This window comes from Blennius ocellaris (genome assembly GCF_963422515.1).
Source record: "Blennius ocellaris genome assembly, chromosome: 6".
In the NCBI taxonomy this organism is placed as follows: Eukaryota; Metazoa; Chordata; class Actinopteri; order Blenniiformes; family Blenniidae; genus Blennius; species Blennius ocellaris.
The window spans coordinates 8542485-8560341 of record NC_137655.1 but is presented as its reverse complement, the minus strand read 5'-3'; the positions used below and the strand labels follow the sequence as shown (position 1 = coordinate 8560341).

At 41.0% G+C, this 17857-nt stretch overlaps 2 protein-coding genes across 2 annotated transcripts in view; both read left to right on the top strand.

Annotated features, from left to right (window-relative positions):
• Positions 1-3549: 3549 nt before the first annotated feature.
• On the top strand, positions 3550-4473 carry LOC308131414 (olfactory receptor 1D2-like; the record flags this gene model as incomplete). Its single annotated transcript, XM_080498142.1, has 1 exon — positions 3550-4473. The coding sequence occupies one exon, from the start codon at positions 3550-3552 to the stop codon at positions 4471-4473; it is 924 nt and encodes a 307-aa protein (XP_080354268.1).
• A 6580-nt stretch (positions 4474-11053) lies between these two features.
• Positions 11054-17857, top strand: part of adarb1b (adenosine deaminase RNA specific B1b) — a 133531-nt gene continuing 126727 nt past the window's right edge. Inside the window, exon 1 of the mRNA XM_080498343.1 lies at positions 11054-11161. The gene's annotated coding sequence lies outside the window, so the exon portion shown is untranslated. The remainder of the gene's footprint in view (positions 11162-17857) is intronic.

Genomic DNA, 17857 nt, shown 5'->3' with positions numbered 1-17857 from the left:
CAACACCTTTATATTTATCTGTCTTCTTGTCTTGTTATGCAGATATCTGGTTCAACGTAAATGTTGAAAATTTCATCTGTGGAACTGGATATTCATTCTATGATAGAATGCATGTAAAAGAAGGGAATTGCTCTTTTTAATGTAATGAAAAATAAAAATGACAGAAAACGTGTTGTGACTTGGACACGCAAAGATTTTGAGGTAAAATCTTTTGGTAAAACCTTTGGGTTTTTTTTTAAATTCTGCACACAAAAACATCTCACTGAAATTATATTTAGATATTCCTAACTCATTATTTATGGCAAGGTGGACCACCTTAGGTCAGATATCCAAACATAATACATAAAAGGGTTTGGGTTTCCAGCTGCAAACCACAAAACATAACACAAAAATGATATAAACAACAACAAAAAATATCCATGAGGGCAAAAGATTTTATTGTTAATCGAACTTTGCAAAGCTCAAACTGTCTGGTCTTGTGAGGTATTTATGCCAAATCCTATCTACAGCGAGAAGATTTGACTGTAACACTGGAATACATAAAAGGTTGTAGCCGAATGAAGGATAAAGCAACAGAGTTTTGCTTCAATCACTTCAAAACATCTTAGAATTTCAAGTCTTTCTACTCTGGGAGGGCATGAGATGTTTGTCTGTGAGGGTTTTGATCAGCAGCCCCACAGTCAAACACTCAGTTGGCAAACTGTTCCAGTGCAGTGGAGGCCCTAATGTGATTGTGCCAAATTGACAAAAACATCTGTGAAAAGCAGAGATCTCATCCTTGACCCTCTCCACATGATGCTATCCTGATGCAATCAGTCACCAGTCAAACTTGATGCGTCACCAGAAACGCACACACGCACGCACACACACGAAGAGCTTTTGGTTCTACAATTCACTCTTCAATTTTTCTACTCTGGGTACTAACATGAAGACAGACCAAGTCAGATTTACATAGAAAAAGCAAAATACCATTACCCTGTGTAACACAAGTCTCATGTAGCTATCCTAAGGTACGTACTGGAAGTGGTTAGTACAATGAGATGGGGCTTGAGTTAATCGACTTGGGGCTTGAGTCGATAATCAACTTAAGTGTACCTTTACTCAAAAAGGACACAACAACAATTTAAATGCCAAACTTTCTTAACAAATAATATCAGTTTGTTACTCAGCAAAACACCAAGAAGTACTGAAACTGCTGTGTGGGCCCACACCTGCACCCTTTAAACACACTCCTTTTGTAATGGTAGTAATGTGATTCTCTTAGAGTAATATTCAAACTACCACTAACTTTCTGCTAGGAATTTTGATACAGATCTAAAAAAAAAACCAAAAAGTCCTGTCATAGCGGATGAGAGCACACAAAATTTATGACAAGAAAAACTCTGAGGCCAAAGTGTAATCCAACAACTCATGCAATGTTTTGCTCCTTGGATGGTAGAAGTCAAGCATATTGCTAAATTTGTGCTGGCAGATTCTCTGAGGTTTGCAGACAAAGACACAGAGACCTGCTGCTGTATTGTTCTCTCAAAAAGAGCCGGTGAGCTGTGCTGGGTGGGGGAAGTCTGGAGCCACCTTTCAGTTACAGTGTGAAACAAAGCTTTATCTCAAGCTTTGCAGGACGGCCCTGGCAAGCGCAGCGTATTGTCTTGTCCTTGAGTTGTGTAGTGGGCGGAACATAACATCTCCACTCAAAAGAAGGATTACCCTCTCAACTCTGAGACAGCTTTAATTAGAGCCCAAATTGAGAAACACTTGACTCTGCCGGGATCAGTCATCCATGCGTGAAGCACCTCTAGTTAGAGGGAATACAACAAGAAAGCCATTTATGAGTGGAGCTTGGTGAATTTCTCACTAATTTAAAAGTGAGCAAAGCTTTGGTAGAAGTAGATCTAAAAGGGACATTTTTAGTTTTTGTCTGTACGTGTGTGTGAGACTTCTTCCTGGATTATACTCAAAAGTCATTTTTTGTCAATCATTAAAGTATCATAACTTGACCGTGATAATAGAGGATAGTTAATCTTAGAGTGGTGTGAACTAAAGTGAGATCCTATGTTGTTTCTCACTCCACCCACATTTTACTTTAGTTTTTAATTCGTTTCTATGTTTATTTTTTAAGGACCATGTACAGAAAACACTAATCTTAAAGAAAACATGCTATGGACCAGATTTAGCCATGGCACATTTCCATCTGCAGTCCCTAGGCAGGCACGCACATTATAATACGTATTACAAATGTAGCCTACAATAAAAATTAACAACATTAACACTAACCGTTAAAATGTATCACCTGGTTTCATAAAATTCACACAGAAGACAAAAAATATCAAGGATGCTTCAAGGCCGGAGTTGTGGGGACTAGGGAAGCCAAATTGCTCATAATGCATTTGGGAACAAATTTTGAAAGTCCGAACATACTTGCAAGTAGGTACTCGCCAAGTAAGTAAGTACGTACTTGGAATTGAGTCACGGCGAGTGTGTTTTTTCTATTGTCTGACCCATACCCTGCCTCCAAACCAATTGCATTCAACTACTAAATACCTGGACTCAGTCAAACATTCTCAGCTCTGTAGAGAAGTTTTAGAAATGAGTCTAATTCTTCATCTCATTTCCCAAACCCAAACAAAAAAGACAAACGTCTCCAGTGGATGAAGCTGTGTGGCAGCCCACACAAACTCAAAGCCACAACTAGAGGCAAGGATGTCAATATTTGTTCCGAAGTACACCAATGTCTTGTATGATCTTAGCAATCTCGTCATAGAATGTCTATCACAACGCACACGCGAGCAGGCAAATAGCTTCAGCACGCTTAGTTTCAGAATCAATTGCAACACAAACTCAACACTGAAACTATTCATTCTTTTCTGTCGGCTTATTTGCTTTGGCCATTGTTTTCTGTGTGGTATCCTTCTGGAGAAAAGCTCAATCATTCTGTTGTCGGTTCATGAAAACCTCCCACATTCATTTGGTCGTGAGTGTTGGTGTGTGGGTTTTGCCTTGTAGCCTCTTTGCACTTTGACCTCTTAACCCCCCACTGCATGACGACTTCCATGAAAAGGTAAAAAAAAAAAATGTGGCATGTCATTTATGGAGAGCTTGAGGTTTCATAATATGATGTCAATCACGAAGGTTCCCCTCCAACCAGATTTAGATTTGTTGCCTTGTGTCAAAAATGTGTTAACATAGTGCAAAAAAACATCAATGTTTTTAGATTTTATTTAATTTTTTTTAGATAATGAAACACAAAAAAAGGAGGGGAACAAAGCAGCAACAATCACTATTGAGGTTTTCAGGCCAACCTCTTCCTGTGATCCCACCTTGTGAGAGCATCATCCTGCACATGATTGGCCAGTTTGATTCCATGGACATTTGTCTAGTTGTCATAGGCAGGGTTTCCTGCTGGGAGCAGTCAGAAGAGGTACATTAGGAAACCATCAATGCAGCTGGTCACACAGAGCAGACAATGCTCCGTGGAAGGTGGTTTGTATGTTGTGTCTGACAGGAGCTTCACTTTTTTGAGGTCAGACGATGGAAAACTCTTCAGCTGTCACAATGTTTACTCTGTCGGCTTTAGAGTTCTCCGTAGAACAGAGGATTGCGCTCTTTGTCACAACATTACTGTGGTATTTGATGATCCTGGTGGGGAATTTCACTCTTATCGTTGTGGTTATTACGGATAAACACCTCCACGAGCCAATGTATGTATTTGTGTGTAATCTCTGCGCTAACTCTATTTATGGAACTGCCGGTTTTTTCCCCAAGTTCTTTGTGGATCTCTTCTCACCTCCTATGATTTCTTATGCTGGATGCATGCTGCAGGGTTATGTAATCCACTCATCAACTTGCGGTGATTTTTCCATTTTGGCCCTGATGGCGTATGACAGATACGTAGCCATATGTCAGCCTCTGTCTTACCACTCTGTCATGACGAAGCAGAGGGTCTCCATCTTTGTATTTTTTTCTTGGCTCATACCTTTGACTCTCATGTTCATGAACACGGCCACACTGTTGGGGGCCACGTTGTGCGGCTCTCATATAAGCAGGTTGTATTGTGTGAACTGGATGGTGTTTAGATTGGCGTGCTCGCCTCTGATAGCAAATGTGGCAGTTTCATATTTCAACATGTTGTTTTACTTCGGGCACGCTATTTTCATTGTCTGGACGTACGTATATATGATCAGAACATGCAAACTGTCCAGAGATAACATGGGGAAGTTCATCCACACGTGCTTGCCTCATTTGATCTGTCTGGGCACTTTTTCTTTCACGGTGCTTTTAGACCTGCTCTACATCCGTTTTGGTTCCATGAATATATCTCAGAACCTCAACAACTTCATGGCAATTGAAAATCTTCTCATTCCTCCTGTTGTAAATCCTCTTGTGTATGGATTAAAACTCACCAAGCTGCGTGCCAAGATTTTTTACTTCCTCAAGATAAAAACTAAAGAGGAAAAGATAAAACCGACAACTGGGTGAAAGATTAGCTCTCTGACTGAGAACGTGAATTATTATTAGAACAGATGCGCATGTGAAATTATGGGAATACCTTTATGCCATTAAGCATATATTAAGGAGCAAAAGTGGATTATAAGTAAAAAAAAAAGTGATTTTTGACTCTAAAAGGACTGTCACTGCCTCCTAAGGTGATAAATCCTCATTATCAGGAGCACCAAAAGAACTTTGCTTTGGTTATGATTTTGTTCAGTAGCATCTTATGTGACAGTTAATGTAATAATGAAGACAAATAATGACAGTTTTTACTTGTAATCATATTAAATATTACATTTTATTGTTATTTGAAAACAATGTTATTTGATTTTGATGTAGACTGATGTTCAAAATACAGTGCATGTGTGTATCTTATGAGATGCGAATGTTATGTACTGTAATGCTCACCTTGGACCAGAGCTAAACCATCTGTATTTCAACAAATTATGAAATGATTGGGAAATCTTTCATCATAAATGCAACTGTTGCTAATTTAATACCTTTGCAGATTTACCCTGTCCTTCTGGCTATCTCACTAAATGGAGCAATGACCTTTTTTTTTTTTGTCTTCATTGTCTGGGAAAGTTTGTGAAAACTATTTGTAAGTTCAAAATGAGCAATGTCTGTTTTAATATTTAAAAAATATTTTCACGTTTCTTTGCTGTGTTCTGACCCAGGTCATTATTCGTTGGTTCGTTTGTCCTTGTTTCCATCGGCAATGACCTCTCATGTGTTCGCTCTCCTCCTGTCAGAGTGTGTGGATGTGTTGGAGCGTGATTTGGTTGCTGCGAGGCAGGTCGTTAGTGCCGACTGGGCCGGCACAAGAACACTAAATACACCAGACTGGCTCACTGAACGACAGAGTTTTTAAATCCTCAGCTGCCAGAAGCTCTGCGGTCCCTTTCACCTTCCCACCGCCAACAAAACCAGTGCTTAGATTGTTTGTCTTATCTCGTGTGTGAGTCGCTACAGACAGTAAATTAGCGTGAGTGTATTTTTCCTAAATGTGTCAAATATGAGAGTGATTAGTGCTGAGTGGTATTATTGTGTTGAGCACTTTAAATAGAATGCTTATGCCCTTTTTAATTGGCATTGCCATGTTTTTGTCCTGTTTTGAAAGACAGGAATTTTGAAGAACCTCATTTTTGTTTCCTTTTCTCCCCTTGTTGGGAATGTTTAGGGAGAATTAGTATATTTTTGTGTGGTGGTTTTGGGCACTGCTCACAACTGCAGATAAATAAAGTGCTCTCTTTGTTGTGTGACTGGCCTTTCTTGGGAGTGGGAGTCAAATCATGCTGCTTCTCCTACACCAGGGACAAAACAGTTGAATTTATTTGTTATGCAGTCACATATTGTTCCCTTTAGAAGTTTAAACCGCTGACAGTTCTCCTGTTGATGAAATGTTGTATCTTTTCATTTTTGTAAATCACATTTATTCAACTTTGAGGTGAATTTTTCAAACGTGACTAATTTGAAATGCATGTATGAAGAATTACATGACATCTAATAAATAATGAAGTGTGTGATGGTGTGGAAGTGTTTCATTCGGTTCATTAGATGGACAGTTTACTCATCTGATCAGCACGATCAATGATTCATCCCACTAATAAAACTGATCCACAAACATAAAAAACAACTGATGTGTTCTAAATGTAAAGCTGATACATGTATTTTTTTAAATAATTTTACAAGATAAATAATAATTTTGATCAGCTCTTTTCAATGTGCCTTTATATTCTCATGACTGAGTATCAAACAGTTGACCAAAGTATCCATAATTTGTTATCTATCTGTACTTAACTTGACAATTTATTTATTTTTGGACAACTTTTCACTTTTTCTCTTCATATTTGAACACAGCTGTATGAGTTTTCCTCTCCTGGCCTTCTTCAAAATGATTCGTTGTTCATTTCAAACTGTGCTTCTCTCAGTGAAGTTACAGGAGTTTATCAGTTTCAGAGTAACCAAGTTACATCACGAATAGCTGTTGCAGAAGTTCCTACAAAGAAACATTTTCAACAGGGATACACAGTGTTGAATATAGAATATGGCCATGCTGTTACCGTGCCTCTATGTAACTCAGGGTGTTGGTGTTGGAGCCAAAGTCAGTTGATTATGATGCTAAACATAAGCCATGAAACTGGGAGAGTGAGAGCAGTAACCACTTTCAGAATTTTGTTTTGTTTTTTAATTGAAATTCTGACTTGTGTTGAGCCAAGACGTGCATCATTGCTACTGATCAAGCTTTTGTATCTTAGCTATGATCATCTTACACCAGAAAAGGTGTTTTTTTTTCTCTCTTTATACAAAAACTTTGAGATCACCACCATATCAGTGAGGCTGGCTCTGTGGCACAGTGTTATACGAAGCATCTTTGAGTCTCCTCAGCAGAGGTGACTATGAATTGGATGAAATGGCTCACCATTTCATGAATGTAATGCAGCGTCTCTTGAGCTCCACTTCTCAATTCAAGGCAGCCAAGTCCTAAATAATTCATTAACAACCTGAGCATTTACTGATTGATCTTGAGTGTGTGCTGCAGTGAAGTGGCTGTGTCTATTTCTGGACCTTTACAGTGGCAGAGTGAATGTTTACCAGGACAAAAGTCATTCTGAGTGAAAGTCCTGAATTATCAGGTGATGACCATGATGCTGAATTTATCAGCCTGAATTAGGCAAGTGGTTGTGAATCGGTGCATGTGTTCAGTAAACATCACATTAGTTAATCCTCTGTTGTTTATGTCAAAAACATAATGTCATATCAAAAAGAGGAGTGTATATAGTAGACAACCAATATATATTACATGTTTTTATTTCATTATTTTCAAGAAAACATGTTTATGTTGATGTTTTTGCATTATTTTAAGTATTCAAATTGGGTAACATGTTATTTTAGAAATTAAAGTCAATGCTAAAAAAACAATGATATTCAATTTCTTCTCTAATCGCCAATTGACAGTAGACAAGCACGTGATAAAAAATTATACGAAACATTGAACATGAGCGGCATGAGCAGCCTCCGCCTTGTTATTTCTCTCCTCCCCTAGCAACATTGATCACAGGGCGATGTTTACTGACGTTTGACTTCATTGGAGACAGGAACAAGTTGAACATTCTGCTTATTATGCTCTGAATCAAGGCCAGTGAGAATAGCGAGGAGCCAAAGGTTTATAGGAAGGAAAATAACTGGCGTTGAAGGCCACAAATGTGAGCACAGGTGAGCACAGAGAAGATGATTTTTGGTTAGAAATAATTCATTAATTAATTAAAAAGTTGTCTTCATGGATTCGTTGGTTGTGGAAGGAATGTTTCCTCATTGGCTTTTTTTAAAATGTATTTATTATTTTTCTATTGAGACAAAATACCTCCAATAAATATGGACTTTTACCTTGCAGCTCTGTTCTTCTGATGTGTTTAGTCCTCCTGAGCCTGTGCAGTGTCACTTCGCCCCTTAACTCTCAACACCGATCCATTAACCACCACAACCTGGTCTTCATGATAAGAACCTTTCCTCTATCTGATGGCCTCGGGATATTCTTCCCGTGTTAATGAGAAATAGAGGGGCTTATAAGAGTTCTGTTGTAATGCTGTTATAATGCTGCTGATTTGTCGTGTGGTTGAAAAAAACTGACTGGAGCTAATGAGTGCTCAGTAGTGTTCTGTGTGAATAGACTATATACTATTAGTATTACCCCACATTCCACTGAGCTCTTTCTTATTCACAGCACCTCTGGTTCAGGCTCAGGTGATGGCACTCATTGCAGCTGTCTGTTCATACTTACTCGCTCCGTGTGTGACAAGCATGTGGCCATACGTCGCCCTCTGGAGCTCCACTCTGCCATGTCAAAGCGAAGCCTCATCAGGCCGCTGTCTGTCCTTCCTTCACCCCGCTGTCACATCTCCGCACCACAGCAGTAAACATATTGTTGACATCTTGATTGAAACTGTTTGACTGCATTTTTTTTTTTTTTTTTACGGTTTTCTGAGATATTGGTCTTATAAATATGTCACAAATTGAGTACTCACATGTTATTATTATTATATTATTAATATGATTATATTATCTAATTCCAAATTATGCTTGTGCATGCTTTTTACTCCAAAGCAAAGCCTCTTCCTACCTCATTTAAACACACAATCTGAGCATTTATGTAGTTTTTGTTCATGATCTAATGACTGTGACGCCTTTCTTACATATTTCCAATAAACTCGTCGACTGACTCCAGCAGATTAACATCACAGCAGGTGGGCTCTTAACTCAAACCAAATCCACTGAGTATTTTGCTTTTATTTTTGTAATTACTCTGGCTCCCCATCAAATACCTTATGAAATTCAAAATCCTGTTGTTAGCGTTCAAAGTCCATCATGGTTAGTCACTAGCTTATTATAGAAACCCAATTAACCCCCTGTGATCTTCACCAGTAGACCTCCTGATAGTCCCACCACCCGAGCCATCTCCCACTCTGCTACAGCAGCACATAGCATGAAACCTATAACGCCTATTCAGTTTAGCTTGTTTTAATTTATTTCTCTTTAATATTTCTGGTCCACGATGACCTTGAGTGTCTTTCAAGTCACGTCTCCAGTAAGCTATTATTGATTTGTCGTTCCATGTTGTATGATCCTCAGTAACTTCATAATTTACTTGTGAGGAAAGGAACTAAATTGTTGCTTCTCTCAATTGATGGTCATGTTTCCTTCGAGAATCAAGCAGACAAAATGTGAGACTTGACAATCTTGCTTTTTATGGAGACGTGCCTAAAACAGGAAAACGAACCCAACAACAACAAAAAAAATCATGCTGAACGTGCCAAATGAGACATTTTTGAAAAGGCCACTACAAACACACACACACACACACACACACACACACACACACACACACACACACACACACACACACACACACACACACACACACACACACACACACACACACACACACACACACACACACGTTATCATGTGAAGTTCAAAGGCTGTTCCTGAGCTGAATGATTTAAAAGGCATGCTGTTTGATCTCAACTGTCACAGTGAGCTCCTTCAGCAGAAGTGGAGGCAGATCGTGAGGCTCTAGCAGACTCTAGTGGACTGTTGAGACTTTCTGTCCTTTGCCACAGTGACATTATCACAAGAAATGTGTAAATGTGCTTAATATATTGGATTGAATTAATATTTTCTTTCTAAAATATGTCACTAAATCATATACAGTATTCATAAAATGCAAAACAATGTTCAGAAATAGAAATATATCAGAAATATTGACAATGTTATACTACAAGTTTTAAAACAGTGGCAGAAACCACAATGTTTTTTTCCTTATTGGTATTTCCCACTTGTACAGCTGGTTTTCCAATAGTTAGTTTGATGATATGTAACGATTCAAGACTACAAAGATGTGAAGAGAGTGACACTGCAAGCAGTATTTTATCTGCAACTTTAGATGCATGTTATAAAATGTCACATTATCTTATATCAATACAAACTCAGGTTTATTAAATGGCAATATTAATACTCTCTGGACATCACAAACCAGTCAAAAGTAGACCAAAATCAGTTCTCTTCAGAATATGTCACCACAATTCTCATATAGATTTGATGAGTTATGAAAATATATTGAAAAAAATGCAACAACATGCAAATTATTCCAATAATTCCATTTTTCACTTAAAGAAACACCGAATTGTCGCTATCCAAATGCAGACTTAACTCCTTTAAGAGAGAGAGATCTGATTAATTAGAATGCTGGTGTGAGAATTCAGGTTCAAGTAATCCTCGCATAAATCTTTATGTTTTTCATTGTATTTAGATATATGAGCCCCTTGCCGTGTTTAACAAAAGAGGTATAGGCTACATCTAAGATGGTTAATTCTGGTCTTTTTATTGTTATAATTCCTTAGTGTCTAATCAGCAGCTCTGAGTGGCACCACAGCAAGCCAATGCAACTTGCACCGTAATCTAGGTTTCTTTTTTTTTATGCTGGATGTCCTTGCCTTATTGCGAAAATACTAATACAAGCAGTCCAAACCTTGTATTGATATTTTTTTTTTTTTTCTGGTGAAGCTCAAAGATCAACATTTACTTCACAGTTCACAATTACTTTACTTTGGACTTCACTGGAAAAACTGTAAAAAGTAGACTCAAGAATACATCTGGAATGCAAGAATTATAATGTATGCAATTAATTACCCCCCAAAAAGCTAAAACAAAAAATAGATAACCTCCAGTATTTAAATTCTTTGAAAGCTGTTACAACTGTTCATGAATGACAGTTTTGCCTTAAATATCTCCCCATTCTTTCATTTTCTACATTGTCCAATTCGGTGTTGATGTGTTTATTTCTCGCGGAAGGAGGAGCGAGGGATGGAAGGGGGTTTGTTAAGCCTGACGTGACCCTATAGCGGCTCCGCACCGCCGGGCGGCGCTCGCGCGACTCCGGGCTCCCCTGGCTCCCCGGGACGGTGCCTGGCAGCAGAAGAAGGCGGCCGTGATCACTGCGGTACATGCGACCGTGCAGCCGCTGTGTGCGCCGCTCTCTGCCCAGGCTCCTGCCGTCTTTCCGCCCGCTTCCAACACCAGCGACGACACGCAGGGAAAACATCATCGCTGCGTCCCCGGTTCCCCCAGCGCCGGGCCCGGCTACACTGCGGTCCAGGAGCCGCTGCGCTCCTTCCCTGTGAGTATAGATCTCCCTCTTTTCTTTTTTTTTTTTTCCCTCCTCGTTATTTTGGTTGGCTGCAGTGGATGAAAACATGCTAATGTGCTTTGGGTTCCGGTTGTGTTTATATAATATTATGCTGGTAATCCTCCGGAGCGGCGGAGACGACGCGACGGGAGGAAGAATCATAATAATGATATTCATAATATTATTATTAATAATAATAATAATAATACGTGCGCGCGCGTGTGTGTGGCTGTTTAAAAAAAACAACAAAAAAACAAAAAAACACCTTGCTCGTGTGTTTGTGTGCATCGATGCTTGGGGGGCTTTCTGGCTGTTATCACACGGCTGAGCTCTGCCTGGCTGTCAGCGGTGAAGGTCTGCTCAGGAGACCGCGTCATGTTCACTGGAATACGGGGACATGAAGCCTGCTGCTGCGGCTGCTGCTGCTGCCGCTCCGGCTGCTGCTGCTGCCGCTGCGACGCACAAGTGTGTGGCTGCAGGTTCGCCTGCAAATATTACCACATCTCTGCACTCAGTCCTGATCTGCGACGTAAAAAAACCAAACCAAAGCATGCATGCATACGGGACAGTGCTTCCTTTTCTCTGCCGTCTGGTGGATTGACACGTTAAAGGTGGAACGGCAACACTCACCAGTTATTCCAATTTCATGTAATTCCGCTGAACTTTAATTGAATGGGAGTTGGGCTCCATAGTGTGCGTACTGACACATCAGGAGAGTCGTCTTTATACCCCCCCCCCTTTTTTTTTTTTTGCACAGCCAGACAATGACCCCCTATGCTCTGACATCTAAAAAGACCCCCCACGACTCAATATTATCTCTGTGATACCCTCTTTTTTTCATGTCTGTCTGTTCAGTCGTGTCTCAGGTCTTTGTAGTGTGTCCTTGTAGCATTTCTATTTTTTTTAATCCGTCTTTTTATGTGTTCCTTTCAGTCCTCCGTGGTCATTTGCATCTGTTTTTATGTGATTTGTGCAAGTTAGCTGTCAGGATGGTGGCAGTGATGATGACATGGCTTTTCCTCAATGCACACTGCTGCATTTAAGGGGCCCCTGTGCACACATATGCAAAGTGGCCCCCGACCAACCACAGCAGATATAAAATATGTCCACATTATCTATGTGGACTTTTGCTTTATTGCATATCCTGATGATGTCTGCATGGTCGTATGTTTTGAGGTTTTTGTGCTTTTTTGTGATCATTTTGTACTCTTGTATTACTCTCTGTGGTCTTTCAGCATATGGTTGACATTTTTGTTTCTTTGTCATCTTTTTTTTAAATTATTTTATAACTGATCTTGTGGTCATTTAGTTTAATGTTTTTTTAGGGAGGTTTTCATTTTACTGTTTTTGTTTTTGCCAATTTTATTATTTCCATTATATTATTAGTGGTGTTTTCTGCATTTATGGGACAACTTGCACAACACTTTATAGCTATTGTATCTGTGCTTGTGGTGAATTCGATTATAATTCTGGTCAGTTCAGTTTTTTTTTTTTTTTTTTAATTTTGGCACATTTAAGCACTCTTCTCTCATATTTCTCAAGCTTAGTTATATTTTCATTTAATTCATGTATTAATTTATTTGATTGGGACAGTGCATATTTATGAACAGACAACCAGTGCTGTAAATATGCCAGATTTAGCTCAGAGCTAATTTCCATCTGCAGTCCCATGGAGTGGAAGCATACATTACATTAATTTCTAATAATGTAACTGCGATTTGATTAGTTCACGTCCCCTGACCTTTCAGGCCCTTGGCTTTATACCCAGCATGCACCTTCGGTAATCGCTGACATTGTTCAGTAAAGATGGGCCGTCTCACGTATATCTCTGTGGAAGAGCAGTCCCAGTTAGTATTTTGTGTAAATCTGCATGCACATCTTCCTTCTTGTCATTCTGCTTCCTCACAGGGACATGCGGAACTCCATTCGAATACACCCGGTTGTTGGTGGTATAGCTCCCTAAATCTGGTGTATCATGTGAAATAATTCCAACATTGTGACAAAACAAATCATAAATTCAAAGGCTTTATTAATCCTGTATAGACTGTGCACTCTGCCTAAAACCCTTTATTTGTTGAAACAACAAAGTATTTGGTCTTGTTTTGTTTGAATTTGCCCCGAAGATGCAATTATGATGCAAAGTTTAAATATGTGTTTACTCTAACCTGTAGGGAGGCACTAAGCATCACCGCATGGTGCTTTGAGTGTGTTTCCGAGCTATGAACACCCCTGCCTTCGTGAGCGTGTGCTTCAGGGTCACACCAACTCGCATACATGGAACAAATCTGTGGCACTGCATAAACATTCATGTGGAGCCAAGCGCTGTTTTCCCCTTTTGAAGGTGCCTCATTCCCAAAGGTATATTAGTGGCGGTTTGTGCGATTCGGCTCAAATGACTCACATTTCCCTTTAAACAATGCAGCATAGATTGTTTCACAGAGCAGCAAGGCAGGAGAACGAGGCGTTTTGCTGACAAACACTTGTTTTCATTTAAAGAAATTATGTGGAATCCGCTCGCAGCTGTGCCGGGAAAAACATTTTTGCTGATTTGTTGCATTAAAGGAGTAATTGAGATTTTTTTTTATCTCCCTGCGGTTGTCGGCTGTAGCATCTCTTTTTGTCAGTTTAGGGCAGTCCTGAGTGGAATGGCCGGCACGACACCTCGCTTTGTGTTTCATTAATGTGCTGCAGCCCGGTTTCACGCGCTGATGTGATAAGTTCAAGGAGGACACGAGCGTTAGGACTGGATACTCGGGGGGGGGGGGGGGGTTTGAGCCAAACTGGCTGAGTGGCTCGGTGTGGGAGCAAAGTTCTGCTGCATTGTGCCGTCACAGGGGGGCTGAGATGCTGCATCGGCACTGTGTGAATGGGACCCATGCAGCAGCAGCAGCAGCACAGGGGAAAAAGCTGCTGCTGCTGCTGCTAATAAATTGTCGCCGGCTGTCAGCGTCCTCTCCTTTTAACTCCCCTGTAATGCAGATCTACAGGCAGCAGACAGGACACCCATCACCTCCGCACACAGGATGTGGCAACTCCCGCCACCGATCCACGCGCCGCTCCGTGCCCCGCGGACGTCGCCATGCGAAAACACTGACGGATGCGCCGCTGCTCACCATAGGGCGTGAGGCGCTATAAAAAGACGGCGCACTTCCTCAGGATTCGCAGGCTCATGGGTGCTGAGGAGGATACACATTTGATGAGAGCCACGGGGGGGGGGGGGGGGGGGGGGGGTTGCTCATCAGTTGTTACCGAGAAAAGGGCCCGGATTTTAGCCTACATACAGCACACGGCGGATGACTTAAACATGAGCTCTGAAACTGATAACGAACCTTCAGAGGATGTGTGATTTCCCTCGCAGCCCCCTCTGTGCCTCACTGTGAGAAAATGTTGGTGTTTGTAGACTGAATGAAGCATCCGAGTTTGGACAAACAATCTCTTCCAGGGAGACAGACAGAGAGGGTACCTGCTCGGCCTGCCAGGGATTGTTTTCTCGCTAAATATTTGAATTCATAGGTTGGACGATGCGGAATAGCTGCGGGTGCCCACATCCTGGATGCCCTCATGAATAGATTTGCTCTCCCCCGGCAGGACACAATGAGAGCTGCAGCAGCAACACCACGGTCCAGTCTTCTTGTGAGTTCCCGTCTGACTTTCCTTGGTCCGACAGCGATTACACAACGCGTCACGGGCGATTTCATAAATAGCAGTGTAAACGAAAAGACGCCGCCTGTCTGCAGGGAGATAGAGGCTTCTCCAGATAACAGGGGTTTAATTACCTGGGGATTGAGAGGATTCCTCGTAGTGCGATTGAACATTGCTTCGCTCATTTTAGCTCCGGAATACGTCCAGAGCTGTTTGATGAATACCTTTCTTAATCGAGGGGGGGGGGCCCTTTCTTCACTTCCGAGGCACTCCTTATCAGGCTCCCACTTCTATTCATTCGTTGTCCTGTGAGCTTTTCCTGAAAAACATCAGGCATCCTGTTTTCTTCTGCCCTACTTAGCTATTGATTTAGATAAACAGCAGCGACTACTTCACCGGCGTGCACCTACCGGTCTGTCCTGTCCAGCCTCGCCACTTTTTCGTTGTGTCAGTTTTTTTTCTTTTGCGACATCCCAGACTAAAAGTGAGTGACTCTCTTCTCATCCATCCACAGGCTGAGATTACGAGCACCTTTGGTTCTAAACGGTGCAAAGCCAACAGTACGTTAGTTGAGGTATGAGTTGTGGTGAGAGATCTGAGCCACGGAGGAATAACAGTCGTGCTGAAAGCATCCTAATCCAAAGTTATTTTAAACAAAATCTTGAGTACAAACCACCTCGTCAGAAGTCCGAGTGCAGTAGAGAATGACCGGGCGAAAGGGCTACATTGTTTACGATAAGAAGAAATGAAACGGTGAATCCTCAAACTACATTATTTCACTTCTTGTACTTTTCTTTCTAGTATTTATTAACTTCCTAACAGTCTTATTATAAATTGTGTCTGTTAATTGATCACAGTTGTCTGCATCGAGCCTCTAATTCAGTCGAGATTGTGTTTAGTTGGCTGAAGCCACACGTCAAGGAGGAAAATGTTGTTTTATGCGCCAGCTCCTTCGGAACGTTCACCATTGTGTTTGTGGCTGACGGGTAACCCGACTCCACTGCCAGAAACCTGCACACCTGGCCGCCTCTTCTCTTATCTGATGGCCGCACCGCCCTTTTCTGAAATTTTCACTCAAATGCAGCTCGGTGTGTATCCTGTTGCATTAAAACCCGAGGTGCTCTTCCAACAAACGTTTCTTTATGTACAAGTTCTTTTCTCATTTGAATACAAGCTGAAGTCTCAGGAGTGTGAAATTAGATTAATTTCTACATACCCATCAACCTGGGAATGCATCGTAACCATAACATAAACAAAGGACTGCATTGTGGCAAGAATCCGGTAATGCGACACAGGAACTACGGTTTCTTCGATCAAGATAAATTGAAATACCATGAGGAAGGAAATTTAATCAAGCTATTATAGATATATATAAAAAAAAATCCACATATAGTTTCTACTGTTTGCAAGTATATTTTCTCTATGGGAATAACACTCATAACACGGCTCGATATTACCCATAATCAAGGTAATGAGATGCATATCACAATGATTGATGATATATGATGGTCTGCAGCATTGTGTATTTGTAGTTATTTAAAGGGACCTCATTAGATAACTTGACATACAACCACCTACATATTTCATGAGATCTGCCTTTTTTTGTTCGGCCCGTCTCAAAACGTTCACCTTATTGTGTGGCTCAAAACTGCCGCAATGAAAATAAAGAAAAATGTGAGCGTTTGTGAGGATAAAAAAATGGTGGCCATTGGTATATCTAGAGTGCAGAGCTCATCTACCTGTCGGAGGGGCAAAGGGAGTAATCCACTACCAGAGGGAGTGGTTGTTTCCAAACATGACATGACGAAGGGAAAATCAGTGATTCGCCTGCATTCGCAAGCACACTTTCACTAAGAGGTGGAGCAAGCGAGTTGAGAGAGGTGACAGGTTTTCTTCACTTCTAGGGTCTCATACACAGGCAATGGAGACACGTACGACAGCACATGCACATCCTGTGGCCAATTTACTCACGACTATTCAACGTTTCAGAGAAGTGCTCAACCTTTCCTCCCAGCTTGACGGAGGTTTTACAGAATGCAGTCATGCCATTACAGCTGTACTCATTGTGAAGCCGCGTGCTCAGAAGTCATGCCCACCTCCCCTTGATGCTCCTGCTGTGTGAAGTCGAGGCAAAGAACAAACAACGGTGTATCAGTGGCCACGCTTTGGTATTGTTTTTATTCTCGTACATGAATCATGAGGTGACGGTGGTGTGTGGGTGACTGAAAGGCTTCTTGAATCACTTTTGTCCTGCTCGCCCTGCAAAAATATATATATAAAAAAAAAAAATACGTGTGAACGTAGTTTTGAGTACCATGCAGTCTGTGTCAGCTTCACAGTTTTGCCACAAAAATAATGAGGCCGGAGATGACCCTGTAGCTTCACGTTCGGCTGCAACTGTCAAAAACACCGTTCTCCTCTGCTCGCTTCAAATTAGAATAGAAATAGATTTTTTTTTTGCTTAATGTTACACAAGTGCCCATAGTTTCAATCAATTAGTCTGCTTGTGTAATACACGTTCGCTCAGGGCGACTGTCGCTAACTACGTGCTTACAGTTGTGATGTCAACGGGATATTCTCGGAGAAGTATGAAGTGGGCGTTTGAACATATTTATTTGTGTCTGTTGGTATAAGAGTCGTGTGTGTGTGTGTGTGTGTGTGTGTGTGTGTGTGTGTGTGTGTGTGTGTGTGTGTGTGTGCACGCGCAGATGCCTGTTATGATGTTTTTACATTATGGTTCGACACTTGATTTGAATTAAAAACGGTTTTGCTGAACCACTGGAAAGCCAACGGTCAAAACATGGATTTATCTATGGTGTCTTGCTCAGATATAATGATGAGTGGAACAACGCAGTTTGGAAGGTGTACTGCTCTCATAGTAGAATTTCACCCTACCACCCCTGCACCAATGCTAATATTAGTCTTGGCGGGGGGGAAAAAAAAAACCCCAAAACAAAAACCCTGTGTGAATGCAATTCCCCAAATAATGCATTTGTCAGCACAAAATGTGCTACAGCAACTCATTCTGGTTGCTGTTGACCTGCG